The sequence below is a fragment of the Pseudophryne corroboree genome, chromosome 4 (genome assembly GCF_028390025.1).
Source record: "Pseudophryne corroboree isolate aPseCor3 chromosome 4, aPseCor3.hap2, whole genome shotgun sequence".
Taxonomy (NCBI): Eukaryota; Metazoa; Chordata; class Amphibia; order Anura; family Myobatrachidae; genus Pseudophryne; species Pseudophryne corroboree.
In genome coordinates, this window is record NC_086447.1 from 640,271,087 (window position 1) to 640,294,533 (window position 23,447).

The 23,447-nt window shown below is 43.7% G+C and overlaps 1 protein-coding gene across 1 annotated transcript in view; it reads left to right on the forward strand.

Moving 5' to 3' along the window:
- Positions 1 to 21,510, forward strand: part of LOC134910084 (protein unc-93 homolog A-like) — a 175,389-nt gene extending 153,879 nt beyond the window's left edge. Inside the window, exon 8 of the mRNA XM_063917724.1 lies at positions 20,543 to 21,510. Within this exon, the coding sequence (XP_063773794.1) occupies positions 20,543 to 20,796 (254 nt within the window). The 3' untranslated portion in view covers positions 20,797 to 21,510. The remainder of the gene's footprint in view (positions 1 to 20,542) is intronic.
- The last annotated feature ends 1,937 nt before the right edge of the window (positions 21,511 to 23,447 follow it).

Below are 23,447 nucleotides of genomic sequence, written 5' to 3' on the forward strand. Positions count from 1 at the left end.
AGGAGAAGGAGAGGGAGATTAGACTGCTGGGGGGGGAGGGGAGGGGTTAGCCTGGTGATAGGGGGGGGAGGGAGGATTAGCCTGGTGATAGGGGGAGGAGGGGGGGATTAGGCTTGTGAGGGGGGTTTAGCCTGGTGACAAAGGGAGAAGGAGGGGAATTAGCCTGAGGAAGGGGGGTTATCTTGGTGACAGGGGAGAAGGGGGAGATTAAGATGGTGAGGGGAGGTTTAGCCTGCTGATAGGGGATTATCCTGGTGACAGAGGGAGGAGGGGGATTAGCCTGAGGAAGGGGGGTTATCTTGGTGACAGAGGGAGAAGAAGGGATTAGTTTGGTTATGGGGGTAGGAGGGGGAAATTGCAGGATGCACTTTCACTTGTGCTGCTACATAATGCAGAGCTCTGTGTTACAGTATGTAATATAATATTTATATTACCTGTTAGTGGCAGATGGTGGCTCCGGTAATGCTGAAATAGGGGGCACCTACCAGCACCAGACACACAGAAAGTATAACAGGAGGCCTGTCCTTCCGCGGCCGCCAATGAAAGGAACACCGCAGGAGTCGTCAGAGCCACCCAGGGATGCAGCATGGTCTCCGGGTAGGCTGGGGATGTGGTCCGGGCTGCCCAGCACCCTATTTGCTATGTTTTATCAGCCGCATACGCGGTGATAGCAGAGCCGGACCTAGTCTCCTTCCACTCATCCCCCTCATTTCTACACTGCAAGGCTAGTCCTAGTGCCGCCGGATTCTCCCAGTGCCCTGCAGCCGGCAGTAATAGAGCGGAGTTGCTTGTTTGATGACCAGACCACCATGTCACTGTCCAGCTGTTATAAGGAAATAATTTTTCCTAATTACATCAGCATAGCAGTATGCAGATGCAGTGGGCCTATTTTGCTGGTGGGCCTGGAGCTGCAGATCCATCAGCTCCATTGTTAATCCGGCCCTGGTTGCATTATAGCCAGTGTTCAATGCTGTACATTATCACTGAAGGCAGAGCTGTAAGTAGATTTTTTTGCCCTGTGCCAGAAAGAGTATTGGCGCACCTCCCCTCCTCCACCCCATTTTGCAACAGTGACGTAAGGAGCATGTCCTTGCAGGGAAGGGGCATCACAAATTGATCCCAGAGAAAGCCCACGCTATGATGCACCTTCCCACAAATGTATATATATAAAGTCCCCAAGCTCCTGCACTCACTGGAAACGATAAGTTGCTAAACCCGGTGCCCACCTCACCTTCAGCCCATAGCCTATGTGTAATATAAGGCTCCAATGGCGGCACTCGGGTTCAAAATAAATGAAGACTTGGACTACAGCTTCCTAGCACTCTCATCAAGCCAAAAGGGAAGGGGCATGACAAAATTGATCCCAGAGAAAGCCCACGCTATGATGCCCCTTCCCATAAATGTTTATATATATATATATATATATATATATACAGTATATATATATATATATATATATATATATATATAAAACTCCAATGCCGGCATTCAGGATTAATAAGTAACGACTCAGACCAACAGCTTGGTAGGCAAGATTAAGGCTAAGAAGAAAGCTCTAGCTATTCCCGTAGATCAATTATTGATTGCTAGGGATAGAAAAACCAATAGTAATCAACACGTTTGGGTAAGCAAATACACACATATGAGTACTTATGCTAATAATAAGGCCAAGCCTATTTGACCTATGATTACGTCCGACAAGGATCTTGGAGCATTATGCGATAAGTCCTTGATGACTTGTTATCGGAGAGGTAAAAAAAACTCAAAGTTTATTTGGTACACAATGATATGTCACAGCTAGGGAAGAAAACGAGCCAAACATTACTTACTAAACCAAAAAACGGCTGTTTTAAATGCCCTAATTGTATGACATGTAGATTTTTACAAACAGGACCAACGTTCCACCATCCATACACAGGAATCAAGTACCACATATGACATCGCCTTACGTGTACTGGCCCCATCGTACGCCAATGCATTTATGTTTGTTATTGAACAACAGTTGTTTTTCGCTTATCAAGATGTTGCGGTCAGGATTGTAGCATACTTCCATTACATTGACGATCTTTTAATTGTGTAGGAGGAAACAGCACAAGATTTTGCTGCCTCATTGAGACACACAATTCTAGCGATAGCAGAGTCAAGTTCACTTATACTTTAGACAAGATGACGGTCAATTTTCTCAATGTGTGTCTTACTAAAAATGCTGGTAAATTATCACCAGCATTCTTTACGAATACCACAGACAGAAATACATCTGTTACAAGTATCGAGTGCACACCAAGCCGCCCTAAAGAATGCATTGCCGTATTCTCAGTTTTTAAGAGCATTTCGTATTTGTGATAACAGAGTATTAGGGTTTAAACAACTGGAATCCATGTTCTTAACATTTTTACAAAGAGGTTGCAGAGATTATTTACAGTAGTGCGGAATTATATATCACAGTTAGGGAAGAAACAAAGTAGTACCTTTTTAGGAAAACCCAAAAATTGGTGCTTTAAGTGTCCTAACTGTACTACCTGTAGCTTTTTATAAACAGGAGCGACTCTCCACAATCCATTCACAGGAAAGAAACGTCGGACTGCCATATGGGCAGCTATCCATACTGGATCTAGTATCCAACCAGTGGCGCGTCATTTCATTTATGCCAAACATAATCTCTCTTCCTTAAGATATCCGATTATTGACCATGTGTCCCCCCTCCCCAGAGGGGGGATAGATCCACTAAATTGCTGCAGAGAGAGGCTGAATGGATTCTACGACGTGACTCATTGACCCCTAGGGGGCTAAATGAGAATATTGGAATGCAAGCCTTCCTATAGGGGGAGACTTCTTGTATAGGAGGGGTTAATGTCGTGATAAATGTATTCCCTGATAATGTCGATATTATCTTAGACCGAAAAGCTATACCTCTAAATACACTTTTACCATGGAGCCGCTATGGCCGCTAGACTGAATACACATGCTACACACTTTGTACGCTATTTGCGTACAGAGTCCCGCACGTGGTACGTACTTGGCGTACACACGCCGCGCTGAGTGTACAGAGTACACACAGCGTGCGCACACACAATTGATAACCTTTAAACCTTGTTAATGATACAATGCAATGATATGATTACACTTTAAACCCTTAGCAGCAAAGTGCTGCAATGATGTTATACCTTAAACCTTAAGTAGCTCTGACGGTATAAAGTACCCGCAGTGCGTACACCTTATCAATATTTATACACCTTATACAGATAAATACACTTTAAAAACCCTTGCAGGAAAGTAAAAACACAACACAGATTTGTAGTTGAAACCACAGGTTCTAAGGCCACCGTGGATTATTCCAAAAGGTAAAACAGTACAAATCATACACTACAGGCTAACAAGATAAATCTAAACAGAATAATGGCTACAGAGAATGTACATACGTGAGAATGTTCGCAAGCGCAACCCGGCCGGTCCTCCGCTAGTCAGATAGAAAGCGTTCAGAGTCTTCTGACCAGCCAGGCAACAATGGGCTTTTTATACACAACATGCATACACAATACAATGGTCACTGTAATCTCATTGTCCATTGGACACAGGGATGTGTCTTTACATTACAGAAGAGGTCATAGGTGGATTTGAATAGATGGGCGATGTCTTTCCCCAACTGCTCTTGCGGGTGGTATCCTCTGGATTCCCGCCGCATACATAATATACAGTAAATACAGTTAATAACTATATTCTACTTTTGCACATAACTATACGCAGGAACATGCGATCTTTCTCTAACCAACACCGGAATGTTACCCTCAAAATACCCTACAGCTGGATACTAGACATCACCTTCCAACCTTTATCTGACCCTTCCTATCATGCAAAGGCGAATCCCTTAGTCCTGGAACTGTTTAAACTATTAATACTCGCTGACGTGGTGCAAGGGAGTTATATCTAAAATGTACACTATTTGGGTTAAATATGTAATGTTCTAATAACCCTCTAAGTGCTCACAAACTCCGCCGTAAATACCCATATCACGCGCATGATCGCCGGAGCGATCCTACGCAAATTGTGGATATGTGCACGCACGGCGGACTGAGTGCACGAGCAGCGGGCATGTGCATGGGGTTAGTGCAAGGCATATGCATTACAATATTTTTCGACTTTGACAGTCCACCCTTTGGCAGTCAACAATAACTGCCACTATCTAAACATTAAACAGAAAAATATACAATACAATATCTACAGATGGTTGGATAAAAATATACAATACATTATCCATAAAATAATTGGATGGTAGGAGGAGAGGTGTAGGCGGGATATGTATGACCTAGTGGGATAGTAAAAGCATGTATGTATGAAATCCATGTCTGAGGGGCATGTATCATTGTGCCGTATATGTTCTAGATAAGCTTCGAGGTATTGCGAAGTATACATTAAATCCTTCTCATCCCGTATTAAGGGTCTGTAAGTGGGCCAACAAACACTACCGAGCTCTTTTCGGCTTCTTGTCCCAACAAATGGGGTGCACATTTAGTTGATGATACATGGAGGGGGAACACATGTGAATGCTAATATGTATATATATCACCTGTCGACTATGTGTGTCACTACCTGAAGGTTGTAGAGATGAAGATAAGACACGTATCACAAATACAATCACATAACATTTGTGCAATCGTTCTTGGGTGTTGATCGAAGTCTTGTCCGGATGGGTGTATTTTTGCTGAGAGTGTTCATCAAAGTCTTTTCTGGATGGGTATATTTTTGCTGAGAGAAAAACAGAGGAAAAACGGGTGAAAGAAACGGACCATGGAATCACGTTTTATCACAACATTGTCTCTATTGATGGGTCATAAATTAAATCAGTTGCTGTAACAATGCCCCCGCTCCTCAAACTCATCACTTTGGTACCGTGCTTGCGCCGCGTTAAAATTCGAACACATCTAAATATCAAACCAATCATTATGACAACTCCCAGGATACAAAGGAGAAACTTTCCTACACTCACGATAACATTTTGAGCCCATTCTCCTAAACCTGAGAACCAATTGTGTGGATTCAACCATGAGACCCAGCCGGTTAGTTCATTACTCACAGCAGTAAGGGTAAGGTTGTGTCTCCTTCGGAACTCCCACTTCAATTGCAAGATATAGTCCATCTTTTGATCTATGACCTCGGTTGGGTCATCAGTGCTGTTTGTGATGTACGTGCAACACTTCACACCATACTGAGTTGCCAAGGTGACACAGTACCCGCCTGTCACCGTTGTGATATAATTTAGAACCATCCTGTGCTGGATCAGTTCCGTTTTGTAAGCTTGCAACTCCCTCCCTGTATACCTGAAGGTGTCATCATACATCTCAGTGATATTATCTATCAGATTCGCTAGCGCATGAATATACCTATAATTTATAATTCCTCTGGCGGTACGGGTGATATCTAACGTGAGTAGGAATTGAATCCCGGTGGATTTGTGGATCAAATCAGAGGCTGCGTGCTCTGTCCTATCTATAAGGTGTCTCTTAACGATGTGTTCATAGTGAGTGTGAGTGTAAGGAGCTTGAGCATTGTGGTGAACGTCTTTCATCTTATTATGGGTTATGGTCATAACTTCTGGCAACACTCTTCCAATGTAACACAATCCCTCTGAGTTTGGGGCAAGCCACTTATACGCCTTCCTCCCGCATATGAAATATGCATCATCGGGGAGAACATATGGGACAGAATATGACATTACCATATTGCAAGCCTTCCAAGTGAAAAATCCTATCCCTAACTCTCTCATCTGTTCAGTACACGTATCAGGCTGTATGATATGCGCACAATACCCTGGTGATACTTCTCCAACCCGCATGGTCCTACTTCCTAGAGTATACCTATACCGATAATACCTTCCACCGTCGGCTATTTGGCGTATAAGTTCTGAGTCTACGGGCATTCTGTCGGCTCTGTGTGAAAATGCCATGGTTTGGTTATTCCATGTCACTTCCCAATTTCCCGGCTTTCGGGAATTGGAAATGTTGAAACATACTAAGGATCTATCCACATGATATTGGTGGAGCTTCAAACTAGGGGGCCTAGAAATATTAAATTTCTTGTCCACCGGTCTCCCATCCCTTAATTCAAGTACCTCATCTATTGTTAATGGATACGGTACTAGTCCTGACTTGCTCTGCCCTTGAGGTACTTGTGAGCACACCCAGCATTCTGTTTGGTTTAAAACCTTACCCACTAATGAGTGATAATCACTCAATGGATGACGGTCCATGTTGATATTAAGGCTGGACTGACATCTCTGGATGCACCCGTCCTCAACTATGTTTTAACAGTTTCTACAAATACAATTTTCCTCAGCCAATAACCCTTCACAGTGCCTCCTAGTTTCTTGACTACTAGATCGTTTTCTGATACTCGCCTTTGCTCGGTGGATGTGTTGCTCTTGGAATTCTACAAATCCGTCCTTGTCATCAGAACCCATTCCAGATCCTTTCTCGACCTCTCTGGTACTCTCACCAAAATAGACTGCTCTGGTCAACAACAGGGTCAACAGGAAAACCCGGAATGCAGTCTATTGGGGTAAGTCCATCTTGTTAAGGGGGGGGGGAAAGAAGCAAGGAAGGGGGGAAAGGAGGGTAATGGGAGATGGAGAAAATAATAAAAAGGAAAAAGAAATTTGGTGCGACAACCGCCTCTGGTCTTGTAGTTCTCTGTGCTCAGGTGCCGTGACAACAGTCCTGCCTCTCAACCTTCCCGGAACAGGCACTCCAGTGATACGATTTCCTCTACACTCTGCTCTTTGTCATGGGCTCTCTCTGGGTCAGCGACCTTCTTACAGTGGGACGAGTGGACCCAAGTCTCTCTCTCGGCAACATTTAATGCTACCGTGCTGGTTAGTAAGACTTGGTACGGTCCTTCCCACCGGTCAATAAGGCAACCTGAGCGTAGAAAATTTCGAATCATTACATAATCCCCAGGTTCAATGTCATGACAATTACTGTTTGGTAGGTCAGGAATCACCAGCTTTAGATTTCTGTTTTGATTCCTCAACTGCTGGCTCATCTTAACCATATATTTTACAGTCACCTCATTTTTGCATTTCAAATCATCCTGGGGGTCAATCATTACATGGGGTTGTCGACCAAAAAGAATCTCAAAGGGTGATAGGTTAAGGGGGGACCTGGGAGTGGTTCTGATGCTGTACAATACAAGTGGCAAAGCTTCTGGCCATAACAATCCAGTTTCAGCCATCACTTTGCTCAACTTGTTCTTAATAGTGCTGTTTACTCTTTCCACTTTCGCACTCGCCTGTGGGCGGTACGGAGTATGCAGCTTACTATTAATTCCCATCCATTTGCACATAACTTGAAAGACTTCACCTGTAAAATGGGTACCCCTATCGCTTTCAATTATCCTAGGGATACCATATCTGCACACAAATTCCTGCACAATTTTCTTTGCAGTGAACGTAGCAGTATTTGTGGCAGCGGGGAACGCCTCTACCCAATTTGAAAACACGTCAATACAAACTAACACATACTTTAAATTTCTGCAGGGTGGCAACTGTATGAAATCAATTTGTATTACCTGAAAAGGGCCGGCTGTTGGAGGGATATGGGATGGTTCTGTTGGTATTGACTTTCCAATATTCTTCCTCAAGCAGATGACATGTCATTGCTCTCTTACCCGCATGAGAAGAGAATCCTGGCGCACACCAGTAGGCTCTCACCAGCTTACACATACCTTCTTTGCCCAGATGAGTCAGACCGTGTGCCGCCTCAGCTAAGCTTGGAAGATATGCTCTGGGGGCTACTGGCTTACCCTGTCCATCTGTCCAGAGTCCTGAGGACTCCTGGCCATATCCTTTTGACCTCCAGACTGCCTTTTCCTGTGGAGAACACAAATTTTGCATTTCACTTAATTTTTGTGTGTTGACGGTATTGAATACCATCAGTTGTGTGATATCTGTCTGTATGGGGGTGCTGGCTGCTGATTTAGCAGCTTCGTCTGCCCGGATGTTACCAAGTGACACTGGGTCTTGACTGTAAGTGTGGGCTTTGCACTTGAGAACAGCCACTCTGTCAGGTTCCTGTATCACTGTTAGAAGCCTTTTTATATGGGATGCATGCGCTACAGGTGTGCCAGCTGCCGTCATGAAATTTCTGAGGCGCCATAGGGCCCCGAAATCATGCACTACTCCAAAGGCATACCTAGAATCTGTATATATATTGGCTGACTTACCCTTAGCCAATTCACACGCTCTGGTTAGGGTGACCAGCTCAGCAACTTGTGCTGAGTGCGGTGGGCCCAGGGGTTCAGCTTCTATGATACCTCTGTCATCTACGACTGCGTATCCAGTACACAAGTCTCCCGAGTCTGTCTGTCTGTGGCAACTACCATCAGTGTAAAAAGTAAAATCTACGCCTTCCAGTGGGTTGTCACTAATATCGGGTCTTGCAGTGAAAGTTTGGTTCAGATATTCCATACAATCATGTGTGTCAATGTCTGTACTAAATCCTCCTTCACCATCACTCTCATCCTCCACCCTTTGTGCCTGTCCAGGCACACCTGGGAGATAAGTTGCAGGATTTAGTGCGCTGCATCTCTTTATGGTGATGTTTACAGGTGCCATTAGTGCTAATTCCCACCTTGTAAACCGTGCTGATGAGACATGTCTGGTTTGGGCAGAGTTCAGTAAGGCTGATACTGCATGAGGTGTATGGATGGTCAAGTTGTGTCCCAACACTACATCTTCACTTTTACTCACTAGCAAGGCTGTCGCTGCAACACTTTGCAAGCATGTGGGGAGAGACCGTGCTACGGTGTCCAACTGTGCACTGTAGTAAGCTACCGGCCTGCTGGCATCACCATGTCTCTGGGTTAGGACTCCTGCCACACACCCAGCACTTTCCGTACCGTACAACTCAAAAGGTTTCCCATAATCTGGCATGCCTAATGCAGGTGCCTGTGATAGGCATTGTTTAAGTCTCTCAAATGCCAGTTCGGACTCATCTGTGTGAGAGATCCCATCTGGTTTGTTCGAGGAGACCATTTCCTGCAAAGGTAAAGCTAGTATGGAGAACCCTGGGATCCAGTTTCGGCAGTACCCACACATTCCAAGGAAAGTGCGGATCTGCTGCTGGGTTTGTGGCAGAGTCATGTCGCGAATCGCCTGTATTCTATCAGCGGTGAGGTGTCTCAGTCCTTGTGTCAAGCAATGTCCCAAATATTTCACCTTGGTCTGGCACAACTGTAACTTATCCTTTGAAACCTGGTGTCCCGTATTAGAAAGGTGAAACAGAAGCTGTTTCGTGTCTTTCAAGGATGACTCAAGTGAATCTGAACACAGCAGTAAGTCATCTACATACTGTATTAATACTGATCCGCTCTCAGGTTGAAAGGATTGCAAACAGTCATGCAAAGCCTGGGAGAAAATTCTTGGGCTGTCAATGAAACCTTGGGGTAGGCGAGTCCAGGTGTACTGTACTCCCCTGTATGTAAATGCAAACAAATATTGGCTGTCAGGGTGCAGAGGGACCGAGAAGAAAGCAGAACAGAGGTCAATGACAGTGAAAAATTTCGCAGTAGGGGGAATTTGCATGAGGATGACAGCTGGATTTGGCACTACGGGAATTGGCTCTCAACTATCTTGTTTATCCCCCTTAGATCCTGCACTAGCCTGTAACCCCTCCCCTCACTCTTTTTCACAGGGAAGATGGGACTATTGGCAGTGCTGGACGTCCTAACTAGGATGCCCTGTTGTAGCAAGCGCTCTATGACTGGGTACACTCCTAATTCCACCTCTGGCTTCAGAGGATACTGTGGGATTTTTGGAGCTATCCTACCATCTTTTACTTGCACTACTACAGGAGCTACATTTGCCATCAATCCAGTGTCTTGTCCATCTTTGGTCCAGAGGGATTCCGGTATCTGGGAGATCATTTCCTCTACCTTGGATGGACACCTGTCTATAACAGCAGAGTGTGACATCAACCTTTGTGGGGTGTCTAACATATCCTGCACTTCCTGAACGTGATTCTCGGGTATATCTAAGAAGACACCCTCAGGAGTACAATAAATGACACACCTCATCTTACACAATAAATCTCTCCCAAGTAGATTAGTCGGAGCCGATGCAGCTAGCAAAAAGGAGTGCTTGGTCTGCAAAGGCCCTATCGTAATCTCCGCTGGTCTACTTAAAGGGTAGTGTTGCACTACTCCTGTTACCCCCATTGCTGAAATTGTTTTACCCATGGTTTTCATACCTACCGTTGAATTTAACACTGACCTGGCCGCCCCTGTATCTACAAGGAAAGGTAGTGATCTATCAGCTACATCAACTGTAACCTCGGGTTCATTTCCAAGGCTAGCAATCAACTTCACTGGCTGCAAACTACAGGTGTGGCCTAATCCCTATTGTATGTTGTGACCCTCCGGCAGCGCGCTGGCAGCTACAATATGTGAGGGGGGTAGCTGAGAATTTTCAGAGGTCTGCCAGTCCCTCCTAGGTGGGTACCTCCTTGTTTCCCCTGCATGTGGCTCAAAATTCCTCCTATGCTGTCCCTGATCCCAATTACGTGTGTTATGCTGTGAGTCATGTTCTGGTCTAGGGGGTCGATATACGTTGATTTTATAATTACAGTTCTGTGCGTAATGACCTTCCCTCTTGTAATTATAACATTTCACTACATACGACTTACCATCAGGGGTCTGGGGTTTTGGCTGATGTGGCTTAGTTGTCAGGGCTTTGATACTTACGGTCATCAGCTTATCCCCCTGTTACTCCCTGTGCTTAATGATGTTCCGATCGTGCTCGATAGCGGACTCTCTTAATGCAGCCACCGAAATACCTCTCCAGTTAGATTGAGTGGTTTGTACCCTTGTTCTCAACGTTTCTTTCAAGCCGTCCATTACTACGGACACAGCTACCTCTCTATGATGTACATTTTCCTTAATGTACTCGACCCCAGTGTATCTAGCCATTTCCTGCAGTGCTCAATGGAAATATTCAGAAGCAGTTTCACCTTCTTTTTGTCTTATGGAAAAGATTTTATTCCACTTGACAACAGTAGGGAAATATACCCCTAACTGCAGATTGATCTGTTTTACATTCTCCTGAGTGTATTCATCAGTGAGAGGTACTTCTGCGTCTAATTTGCAATCAGCAATGAATTTCACAGGGTCAATATTGGAGGGCAAACATGCCCGTAGCACTGTCCGCCAATCTTTGTTTGTGGGTTCGGTGGCGTTACCTAGTTCTCTAATAAACCTCTGACATGCGGCTAGATCCTTTCTGGGATCGGGAAATTCAGACATAATTGTTCTCAATTCTGTCCGGGACCAAGGACAATGCATAGCAATGTTCCTGACGGGAGTGATTCCCTGAGCGTCAGTCTTCCCATTGGGGACTGCGATCACCCTGACAGTATTTAGTTCAATTACATCATTCTGGGTTGCTTCTACAATGTGAGGTGCAATTGTCTCTGCATAATGTACTGTACCGTACTACTTACCTGTGGACACGACCTCACCTGTCCCTCCGCTAGGGGCCTTTGCTACTGTTCTTACTGGTTGGGCTGTGCCCACTTGTGTGTATTGTATGGTGGCTGCTAGAGAGAGTGCCGATATCGTGCTGGGCTCATCTTCTTGCTTGCAGTCCTGAGGGAAGTTTAAGATGGGATACAGCTTGCACGGGTTAGCATTAATACATTTATCAAGTTCACTCTTATCATATATTAGTATGCTATTGTCTGTAGCCACTTTCTCCCCTGTAATATACGGTGGTGGTGGTGCAGTTGCAATCAGTTTCCTGCTAGGGTTGGAACCGGCTGCGTGAGCTAGTTCCCTTTGCATATCACTCTCTCGTTGCCATAAATGTAAACAGTTTGAGTGTCTGATCCTTTCTTTTCGGGATTTTAACAGACATATCCTAATCCTTAAATTCTGCAACACCTCTGGACTAAAACTGCCTACCTTAGGGAATGGTTCCCTATCTTCCGCAGTCATACGTTCCCATTCATTGCATAAAACCTCTGCATGTGATCCATATTTCTCACACATTATGTACCTCGCCGACCCCTTGGGCAGCGGAATATCAACCTGAACCCTGTTTGATCGTCCCTTACTTGAGCAACTGGCCCTCATCTTTTGCAGGTATTGCCTTCTCAGCTAATTCCTACAAAAAACCAAAATACTCAATTATAAGGCAACGGTGAAAGTTCAACGAGTGCTCTCACCCACTCACGCCCACGTTGGCCAATACACCTAAGCACTGTCGTCAGCGCCGGTACGTACCCAACCTAGGGCCCCTGTTAACCTCTATTTACTGGAAATGTGTGGGAGTGACTTACCCTTCCCAGTAAATATTGGTCGTTGGATATTTCCTGAGTGACCAGCGAAACTCCCTTAAAATAAAAAAATTGTTACACAAATCAGGTTGCGTGTGCTACACCTAGCGCCAATGATCCCGCGATTTTACGCAAAACTCGTAAAAGGGTATCGCGGTGGGCTAAGTATTGCACCCACGAACGCGCGGTCCAATCGCCCAGCGTATAGGATACTGTTACTTATCCGCCGTGCGACCAATGGAATCGTTTTTCAGGCTGCGAAACCTCAGCCGGAGCGTATCTGAACGGGCCTATATGGGTTCTACGCCAACCCCCTGGGCTGCGCTCTCTACACAAAAACCTCGCTGACCTTTTAGGCCGCGGTATTCAGAGCTTCGCTTGACTTTGTCAGCGGTTTTCTGACTTCGCTGACCTCTTGGTCTGCTGTTATCTACTACTTGCTCCTTTGTACCTTAATCAATGTTAACGTGAGCAAGCCACTCTCACGCCACCAAGTGTCCACTCACCTGGTGTGATCTCCTACGCGATCCCGAATTCCCTGGGTCCACAAAACCTTTATTGTTTGCACACTCACACTCGTTCACTCATATACACTTTGGTTTTTCTGTACAGAAAATTAACTTTCATTCAGATAAAACAGCCTTAGTTCCAGAGGTAATACAGTAAAAAAAGGTTTTTAAACGAAATATTGGAAAACTGATCAATTTGTGCTATTATCACGTGGCTACCGTCTCGCGCCTAAACTAAAACAATGCTATTGTGTGATTTGTATTTAGCGGTCATACTTTTACGCACGTTGCGTGAACACGCCACATGTGTATGCCTTTACATTGCGTACGCAGTCCCGTATGCTGTCCGAGACACGTGTACAAAGGCCGTACGTCCGCAGTACTACAAAACCCACACTTCTATAAATGTAAGCGATATTTAACCATAATCGCTTACTGAACACAACACACAGTTTCTACTGTATAAACCTTTACAACTAGGCCAGGCTGCGTGTGCGTCTTACACTTACTTTCTTAACTATTAACTATATTTTAACTAAATAGCAACAAATTTTCTCAGTACAGGTCAAAATGAATCTAGTAATCAATGCTTATGGCAATAATGCGAGCAGATATGCAAAGTACAAAATACAGGTGTATGTGTGTGTTGTGTGCGCATTTGGCGCCAAACAGAAATTTCACAGACTTTAAAAATAGCTTTTGCGTTCTTACCTTACGGATCCCTCCAGCATCCCTTCAAACCATGCAGGGCAGACGCTTATCTAATAAGCACTAGTGTATCCACCGACCAAGAGTAGGCTTACAGGGGATACCTTTCCGCCCTTTGCTGATAGATAAAGTCTTCGTAAACCTGCTAGGCTGCGGGTATGAGGAAGAACCGGATGAGCTCCCAATTGATAATGTCGATATTATCTTAGACCGAAAAGCTATACCTCTAAATACACTTTTACCGTGGAGCCGCTATGGCCGCTAGACTGAATACACATGCTACACACTTTGTACGCTATTTGCGTACAGAGTTCCGCACGTGGTACGTACTTGGCGTACACACGCCGCGCTGAGTGTACAGAGTACACACAGCGTGCGCACATTCAATTGATAACCTTTAAACCTTGTTAATGATACAATGCAATGATATGATTACACTTTAAACCCTTAGCAGCAAAGTACTGCAATGATGTTATACCTTAAACCTTAAGTAGCTCTGACGGTATAAAGTACCCGCATTGCGTACACCTTATCAATATTTATACACCTTATACAGATAAATACACTTTAAAAACCCTTGCAGGAAAGTGAAGACACAACACAGATTTGTAGTTGAAACCACAGGGTTCTAAGGCCACCGTGGATTATTCCAAAAGGTAAAACAGTACAAATCATACACTACAGGCTAACAAGATAAATCTAAACAGAATAATGGCTACAGAGAATGTACATACGTGAGAATGTTCGCAAGTGCAACCCGGCTGGTCCTCCGCTAGTCAGATAGAAAGCGTTCAGAGTCTTCTGACCGGCCAGGCAACAATGGGCTTTTTATACACAACATGCATACACAATACAATGGTCACTGTAATCTCATTGTCCATTGGACACAGGGATGTGTCTTTACATTACAGAAGAGGTCATAGGTGGATTTGAATAGATGGGCGATGTCTTTCCCCAACTGCTCTTGTGGGTGGTATCCTCTAGATTCCCATCGCATACATAATATACAGTAAATACAGTTAATATCTATATTCTACTTTTGCACATAACTATACGCAGGAACATGCGATCTTTCTCTAACCAACACCGGAATGTTACCCTCAAAATACCCTACAGCTGGATACTAGACATCTCCTTCCAACCTTTATCTGACCCTTCCTATCATGCAAAGGCGAATCCCTTAGTCCTGGAACTGTTTAAACTATTAATACTCGCTGACGTGGTGCAAGGGAGTTATGTCTAAAATGTACACTATTTGGGTTAAATATGTAATGTTCTAATAACCCTCTACGCGCTCACAAACTCCGCCGTAAATACCCATATCACGCGCATGATCGCCGGAGCGATCCTACGCAAATTGCGGATATGTGCACGCACGGCGGACTCAGTGCACGAGCAGGCGGGCATGTGCATGGGGTTAGTGCAAGGCATATGCATTACAATATTTTTCGACTTTGACATCCCTTAATAAGACTTTATATACATAGCAGATGGATAAGGCAGCGCATCATTATTCTGATTTGAACCAGCTCTGTTATGTGTAATTGGAAATCTATAGTAGTAAATCTGAATTTGAGGGCTTTTTGCTCATCATTTCAGTAATATCTTGATTGAAAGTATATGTTATTGTGAAGGTGCAGGTCAGCTAGAATACCTGACAGATTGTTCAATATTAAATTGTATTCATGATTGTTTTTAATGTTATGTAGTGTGTATCACCACACTGTTTTTACTCATTGTGGGCGGGATGTACTTACCTCCGCCCACAATCCTTTTTCTCTGCAATCTCATCTAACCGCTCCGCTACCCGCCGCTTCCCCTTAGCTCCCCCATCTGCTTTCTCATCTCCTCTCCCTCCTCATCACCGCCATGGCCACTGAGTTCTCATATCGCTGCGCTCCCCCTGGCCATTGGTGCATGCGCACATCTCACTGGTTTTCCGGGCATGCGCTCACTCACTTGTTGGACTTGTTGAGATGTGCACATGTGCCAATGGCCAGGGGGAGCGTAGCGATATGAGTACTCAGTGGCAGCGGTGGTGATGAGGAGGGAGAGGAGATGGAAAACAGATGGGGGAGCTAAGGGGAAGCGGCGGGCAGCGGAGTGGTTAGATGAGATCGCAGAGACAACGAAACAACGCGGCGGCCGAGGTTAGTACATCCCGCCCTGTATATGTTGTTACTTTAGTAACTATGAGCACTTCCTGTCTGGACACTTGTTCTAACAGGAAATGGGGGTGTGTTTTATTGTGCTAATTGGGGCTGTGGGTATATAAAGCTTTGTATTGCATATAATTGGTTTGATAAAAGCATCGGGAAGCGCTGAAAAGTTGCCTTTTCAGGGTATTTATTTATTCCATCCATCCCAAGTGCCGCCATTGGAGGACATATATATATGGTCTCGTTTATTTACTTGAATTAGTCCCAGGAGTGCCGCCAATTACATTTCTATATTGCTGTTTGGCTGTGGAGGGCACCGGGCAGGCTGCGCCATTACTGGTAACGGAGTGCCGAGGATCGTTTGTGTATATATATATATAGATGTATATACTGTACACATACACGCACATTTATAGAACACTGCAAGAAAATGGATGTGGACACAAGCCCACATTATGCCACATCCATGCACTCAACCCAAGAGCTTACCACCATTCAGCCATAATACCCCTTATTAAATAACGCATTTCAATATACAGTCACACCCATGACTCAAGTCCACTTCCTGCTGCATCCTAGCTAAACACCCCACCCACCGAGCCACTTGATCCCACATACAAAGTATGATATTTCTAACTATATGAAGCTACCTGTACCCCTTAAAAAAATAACCAGCACCATAATTGACCAGATCCATGCAGTGTACAGCCACACATCCAATTCCTTGCAGCCACACAGTACATAGATCTACCCAGCCGCAACACTGATCCCCATCACAAAGTACAAGGTAAGTTTCAAATAGTTAGAACTTTCCAGCTTAGAATTCTCTAGCTTTCTATGCAAGGACAGATAGCTCAATGTATACAGTATTTGACTGCAATGCCATAGGCAAAGGTATTGAATACCAGGCATGTCAGCATCCCGAAATGTAATAAAGTACAGTGCGACTGAACAATAAAGAGCTCTCAAGTCAAGTCCATGAATGCTGTATAGGTATTAGCGACAAAAGGGGTGGGGGTGGGAGACATGGGCGTCAAAAGATGCTGGACTTCAAAAAACTGCAAGTGAAAGTAATTAAAACAGATAATGAACAAGTGCTTCCAACAGCACCCCCTACCCTGCCGCGCTATGTGCAGTGCACACTCCGCAACACACACCTTGTTACAGCCCTGACTGAAGGCTCTAATTGCTTTAGGTTATAGACTGTTTGGTGTTACGCTTACAGCTTTTGACAAAATCTTGTCCCTACAGTGGCCTGTAAATAAGAGCATACCGGTGTGCCTACACCATATTATATTTTGGTACTCCAGCACTCTGCTCACCTTAACTCTATTAGTGTGACATTTTGTCCCTTCGCGAATTAAAACATCTTGCTCTGCAACCATATGCACACATCTATTTTTGTGCTGTAAAGTGGCCATTTTGTGCTTTGTAAATTCAATCCATCATAGGAAAATAATACAAATGCTGCAACCATACCTACAAGTTACTGTACTAGAAGACCATACCTGGCATTTTCTCCAGCATAAATAGTAATAGAAGGGGTAATGCACAGATGTTCATTAATACAAAAGACAAAGTGAATACTAGAAGTGGCTATTTAGGTCAGAACCAAGAATACCAAAAATAATGAGGTCTAACGATATAACATGTTGTTCTGCATATTTTGCACTTGTTCATTTTGTTTTGCAAAGTACAGAATGTTGGATGAACATTTATTTTTTATTGATCATTATTTAGTTACATTCCAAAATCTATTTGCAGGATGTACATTGTGTTTTAGACAGTTTAAGCATTTCTCTTTTTGGGATATTGTTTCCCCTATGTACTGCATTTTTCCATTCATTCTTTATTCCCATTTTTGTATTTTTCCCCCCTCTTTTAAGTTTTTCTCTTCTTTATAAGCACGGCTTCTTTGTGCTTTCCACACCCGGTCCCCACCCCATCTGTCTTTTCGTCTGTGTCAGTGTTGTGTTTGGGTTTTTCCTCTGTTCATTTTCTCCCACATATGGGACCAAATGTATTGGAATGCGAGACAGCCGGAGCTCCGAGACCCCGGCCAAACTCAAACGTTTTTTTAAAGCAGCAAACGTTTACAAGTCAAAACCAGGTTGGTTTTGCCCTGTAAACGTTTGCTGCTTTAAAAAAAAAAGTACGAGTTCGGTTGGAGTCTTGGAGCTCCGGACGTCCAACATTCCAATATATATCCGCCCCATACTGTCTTTTTTCACTCTTTGTGTTGGTTTTGTTTCCTCCCTTATTGCTGTTTTTTTCATAATTTTTATTGGTGGGCAGGGGTATTAAAATACTAAGATATGACTTCAGTCTTGCATGTCCCATCTCCATACATGCAGGGGTATTACCCTGCTAGTGTGGAGAACCAAATTAAAAAAGGATGGGGATAATAATAATAATAATAATAATAATAATAAAGTAATTACTATAATAATGATAATAATGGGGCTTACAGTATCTGACAGTGATTTCAGGAAATTACGCTACTTTGGCGGTTACAATATTGAAATCATGCCTGCCTTGCCTAACTGACATTAAAACTAAAGTTCTTAGTAAAACACATCAGTTGAAGAAGTATATTTATAAAGGTGAGAAAAGTTTTTATTAGCGGAAAGTCTTTTTTTTTACCTTCTCTCAATTTATGAAAAGGTTAAAATCTGACAAATTACAAACAGTCTTTCTCCAGTGTTTGCCTATGTAGCGCTGCTTTCTTCCATCCCAGTAGCCTTCTATGCTGGCAACAACTAAAACTAAAAGCTTGAGAGGACATTACCCTATACCAGGCAATGAGGACCTGTAAAGCTGGAAAGGTTATACTTTATCAGAGTTAGTGGCCACACATGTGCATTTCACAATGACCTTTTACTGCCACTGGTGGTCATTCCGAGTTGTTCGCTTGATAGCTGCTTTTAGCAGCATTGCAAACGCTAAGCCGCCACCCTCTGGGAGTGTATCTTAGCTTAGCAGAATAGCGAACGAAAGGTTAGCAGAACTGCTACTAAATAATTCCTTGCAGTTTCTGAGTAGCTCCAGACCTACTCCTAGATTGCGATCACCTCAGTCCGTTTAGTTCCTGCTTTGACGTCACAAACACGCCCTGCGTCTCCAGCCACTCCTGCGATTTTACCTTGGCACGCCTGCGTTTTTTAGCACACTCCCTGAAAACGGGCAGTTTCCGCCCAGAAACACCCACTTCCTGTCAATCACACTACGATCACTTGAGCGATGAAAAAACGTCGCTCAAGCTTGTGCAAATCTCCAAAGTTTTGTGCTAAATTACTGAACGCATGCGCGCTGCGTACCATGCGCATGCGCATTTTCCACCTAATCGCTCCGTTGCGAAAAATGGCAAAGAGCGAACAACTCGGAATGACCACCACTGTTAGGTTGCTCGCTGTGGAAGTAGAAAACACCCTACAGAGGTGCTGGATTTCTGCTGGGGCTCCAGAAGTAGCCCAGGATTAGTATATTGCAGTACTGCTAGAATCTGTATAATTGTGATAAATGGCAATATATATTTCTATTTAGCACCTACTCTACATAAGTAGACCCCATAATCTTCAAACTGCCAGATGTAGCTTCCATAGTGTAGCTATCCACCAGTTACACAGAAGTGTTATATAATATTACAATAAACTATGGTTATAGAAGACAGCAAGGAGGTTAAATCCCAGGAATTCTACTAAAACATGTAAGCTTAGCAGTTTGGATCAATGCAGTAATAAGTGATGACTATTGTATCCAAGGTAAGTATGGGTACTGTCTATTATAAGTTGCTTTAGAATGGGTGCATGATGGGAGTGATACAACTTGTCAACATACAGTAGTCTTAATGATTATATTCAGAATGTGGACCTGGTCACAATGTCAACATTGTGCATGTTGACAATTGGGATTTCGACAACACGATTTCCTTAGTTAGAGCCCTTTACCCTACCCTAGCACTGGGGGTCATTCCGAGTTGATTGCTAGCTGCCATTGTTCGCAGCGCAGTGATCAGGCTAAAAATTGCCATTTCTGCGCATGCATATGCACCGCAATGAGCACGCGCGACGTACGGGTACAAAGTCCTTCGTGGTTTTGCACAGGTTCTAGCGAAGCTTTCAGTCGCACGGCCAAACGCAGGAAGATTGACATGAAATGAGCATTTCTGGGTGTCAACTGACCGTTTTTAGGGAGTGCCTAGAAGAACGCAGGCGTGACGGGGAAAACGCAGGCATGGCTGGGCGAACGCTGGGCGGGTGTGTGATGTCAAAAGCCGTCCCTCCGTCGTTAGAATCAATGCACACGAAGAGTAACTACGGGGCTAGTCTTGTTTTGCACAAAATAATTTTGCAGGCGCTCTGCTGCACAAGCGTTTGCACTTCTGCAAAGCGAAAATACACTCCCCGGTGGGCGGCAACAATGCATTTGCACAGCTGCTAAAAGTAGCTAGCGAGCGAACAACTCAGAATGACCCCCACTAACCTTAGCCTTAATCTATCCCTAACTGCATCCTAACCCTAAACCGGTATTTTTAACATTGTAACTGTTGACATTCACAATGTCGTTACCATGACAATATTATGAACATTCAGACCATGTTTTTATTCTAGTGTCAACATTCTGAATGTCGACATAATACATGGCATGCATGATATGCAATAAAAATACCTATTGTGTAATGCTTCTTCCCAATAATCCAATATCAGCTGGGATATGTAATGTAATATTGCTATTGCTTTTCAATTAAAAACATAAAATGCCAACTTACCTTTATATATATATAAATTAGTTTGACATTATAATATTCTGTAAGTAAAATGACATATTTTTATTATGTTTTTAACAGCTTTTTATGGTGTTTTATTTGATGACCATAAAGAAGCCGCCTTTGCCAATTATCGCCTCTGGGAATCTCTTGGATTCGTCATAGCATTTGCATACAGCAATCTTTTGTGTATCTCTGTAAAGCTGTATGTAGTACTTACCATGTTATTGCTTGGAATGATTCTTTATCTGGTGGTTGAGTACTTAGAATACAGAAAATCATCTAAGAATACTAACAACTCTAATGAAGTATCTATGGGGGTAATTCAGAGTTGAGTTACTTTCAGAGTTGAGTTGAGTTGAGAGTTAGATTTGGGTGGGTTATTTTGTTTCTGTGCAGGGTAAATACTGGCTGCTTTATTTTTACACTGCAAATTAGATTGCAGATTGAACACACCACACCCAAATCTAACTCTCTCTGCACATGTTAATCTGCCTCCCCTGCAGTGCACATGGGGGGTCATTCCGAGTTGTTCGCTTGTTATTTTTTTCTCGCAACGGAGCGATTAGTCGCTAATGCGCATGCGCAATGTCCGCAGTGCGACTGCGCCAAGTAAATTTGCTATGCAGTTAGGTATTTTACTCACGGCATTACGAGGTTTTTTCTTCGTTCTGGTGATCGTAATGTGATTGGCAGGAAGTGGGTGTTTCTGGGCGGAAACTGGCCGTTTTATGGGTGTGTGCGAAAAAACTCTACCGTTTCTGGGAAAAACGCGGGAGTGGCTGGAGAAACGGAGGAGTGTCTGGGCGAACGCTGGATGTGTTTGTGACGTCAAACCAGGAACGACAAGCACTGAACTGATTGCAGATGCCGAGTAAGTCTGGAGCTACTCAGAAACTGCTAAGAAATGTCTATTCGCAATTCTGCTAATCTCTCGTTCGCAATTTTGATAAGCTAAGATTCACTCCCAGTAGGCGGCTGCTTAGCGTGTGCAAAGCTGCTAAAAGCAGCTTGCGAGCGAACAACTCGGAATGACCCCCATGGTTTTGCCCAACTGCTAACAAATTTGCTGTTGCAATCAACTCATAATTAAGGGGGTAATTCCAAGTGGATCGCAGCAGGAAATTTTGTTAGCAGTTGGGCAAAACCATGTGCACTGCAGGGGGGGGGGGGCAGATATAACATTTGCAGAGAGAGTTAGAATTGGGTGGGTTAGTTTGTTTCTGTGCAGGGTAAATACTGGCGGCTTTATTTTTACACTGCAATTTAGATTGCAGATTGAACACACCACACCCAAATCTAACTCTCTCTGCACATGTTATATCTGCCTCCCCTGCAGTGCACATGGTACCCAATTGCTAAAAAGTTTTCTGCTGCGATCAACTTGGACTTACCCCCTAGGCCCCCTCAACAGTGACAGAATAATTATATATGTACAGTATGTCAATGAACATCTAAGAAAATATCTACAAAATTCCACTACATTCTTTTTATTGTTAATCTAAAAAAGTCTACAGTTCTACATTTGTGTGAAATAAGGAATTATTTATATTGATGTGCTTTTTGTACTTTCCATAGACAATACAATAAGGCTGAAAAGTGCATTGAAATTGAAACCAATCAATATCTTTAATATTTTTTATGGTCAAATGGGATTAGTGCTGTATTGTTATGAAGCCTACTAGCACCCTGAGCGAGAAAATTTCAAAGCACCCCCCGATGCGCACGCCAAAGTGGGCATGGCCTCGCAATTATTATTATCAAACTATAAATAAATATATTTTCACACCCCCTCTACGCACACAATTAGCAGCCTTACACATAACAGCCACAGCAGTGTTCCTTACACATAATGTCTCCAGTATAGTGCCAGATACACATAATGTCTCCAGTATAGTGCCAGATACACAATGTCTACAGTAGTGCAGTGCCAGATAGACATGACATGCCCCCCAGCAGTGCCAGATAGACATGATATGCCCCCCCCAGCAGTGCCAGCTACACATGATATACCCCCCCAGCAGTGCCAGCTACACATGATATGCCCCCCAGCAGTGCCAGCTACACATGATATGCCCCCAGCAGTGCCATCTACACATGATATGCCCCCAGCAGTGCCAGATAGACATGATATGCCCCCAGCAGTGCCATCTACACATGATATGCCCCCCAGCAGTGCCAGCTACACATGATATGCTCCCCGGCAGTGCCAGATAGACATGATATGACCCCCCAGCAGTGCCAGATACACATGATATGCCCCCAGCAGTGCCAGATACACATGACATGCCTCCCCAGCAGTGCCAGATACATAAATGCCCCCACATTGCCAGATACATAAATGCCCCCACAGTGCCAGATACATAAATTCACAGTGCCCTGAGGAAGCTCAATAGGAGTGAAATGCGCATAGTCTTGCGCTATGTGTTCCCGAATTACTATTAATAGTTAAATGTACAAATGTTGCATTACATGCTCTGAGACTTATACCACATAATTGGGAGCTATTGTACCAATGTTACAAAGAGAACGCATGCATGGTTGCCTTTTACAATTAGCAGAACGTTATTTCAGTGCTGTGGATCACGCTGCCATTTAGATTCAACACGAGAGAGAGCAGGGGATTTATATTTAACATAGAGAGAAATTCAGTGACTCCTCTTTTAGATACAATTTGTGTGTAACACTGTCCTTATGTTCAATTTACACTCAGTGTTTTTGTTAACTGATTTATAGCTACACACTAATAATATACAGTGTAGCACATACACGTATACGGATTTACTGACTGTTTTGAATTATATACAGGGTCACTATCTCCATGTATTCATGCAGCGTGTAATACACCTGCACATATACAACCAAGTGTGGCTAAACGCTATTTAAGAGTTGCTATCGTTACATACAGGCACAATTTAAGATCCTCTAATACGAGAGTTGATTGTGGCTAATCTGTACTGCACATGAAACATCGATACATACAGGC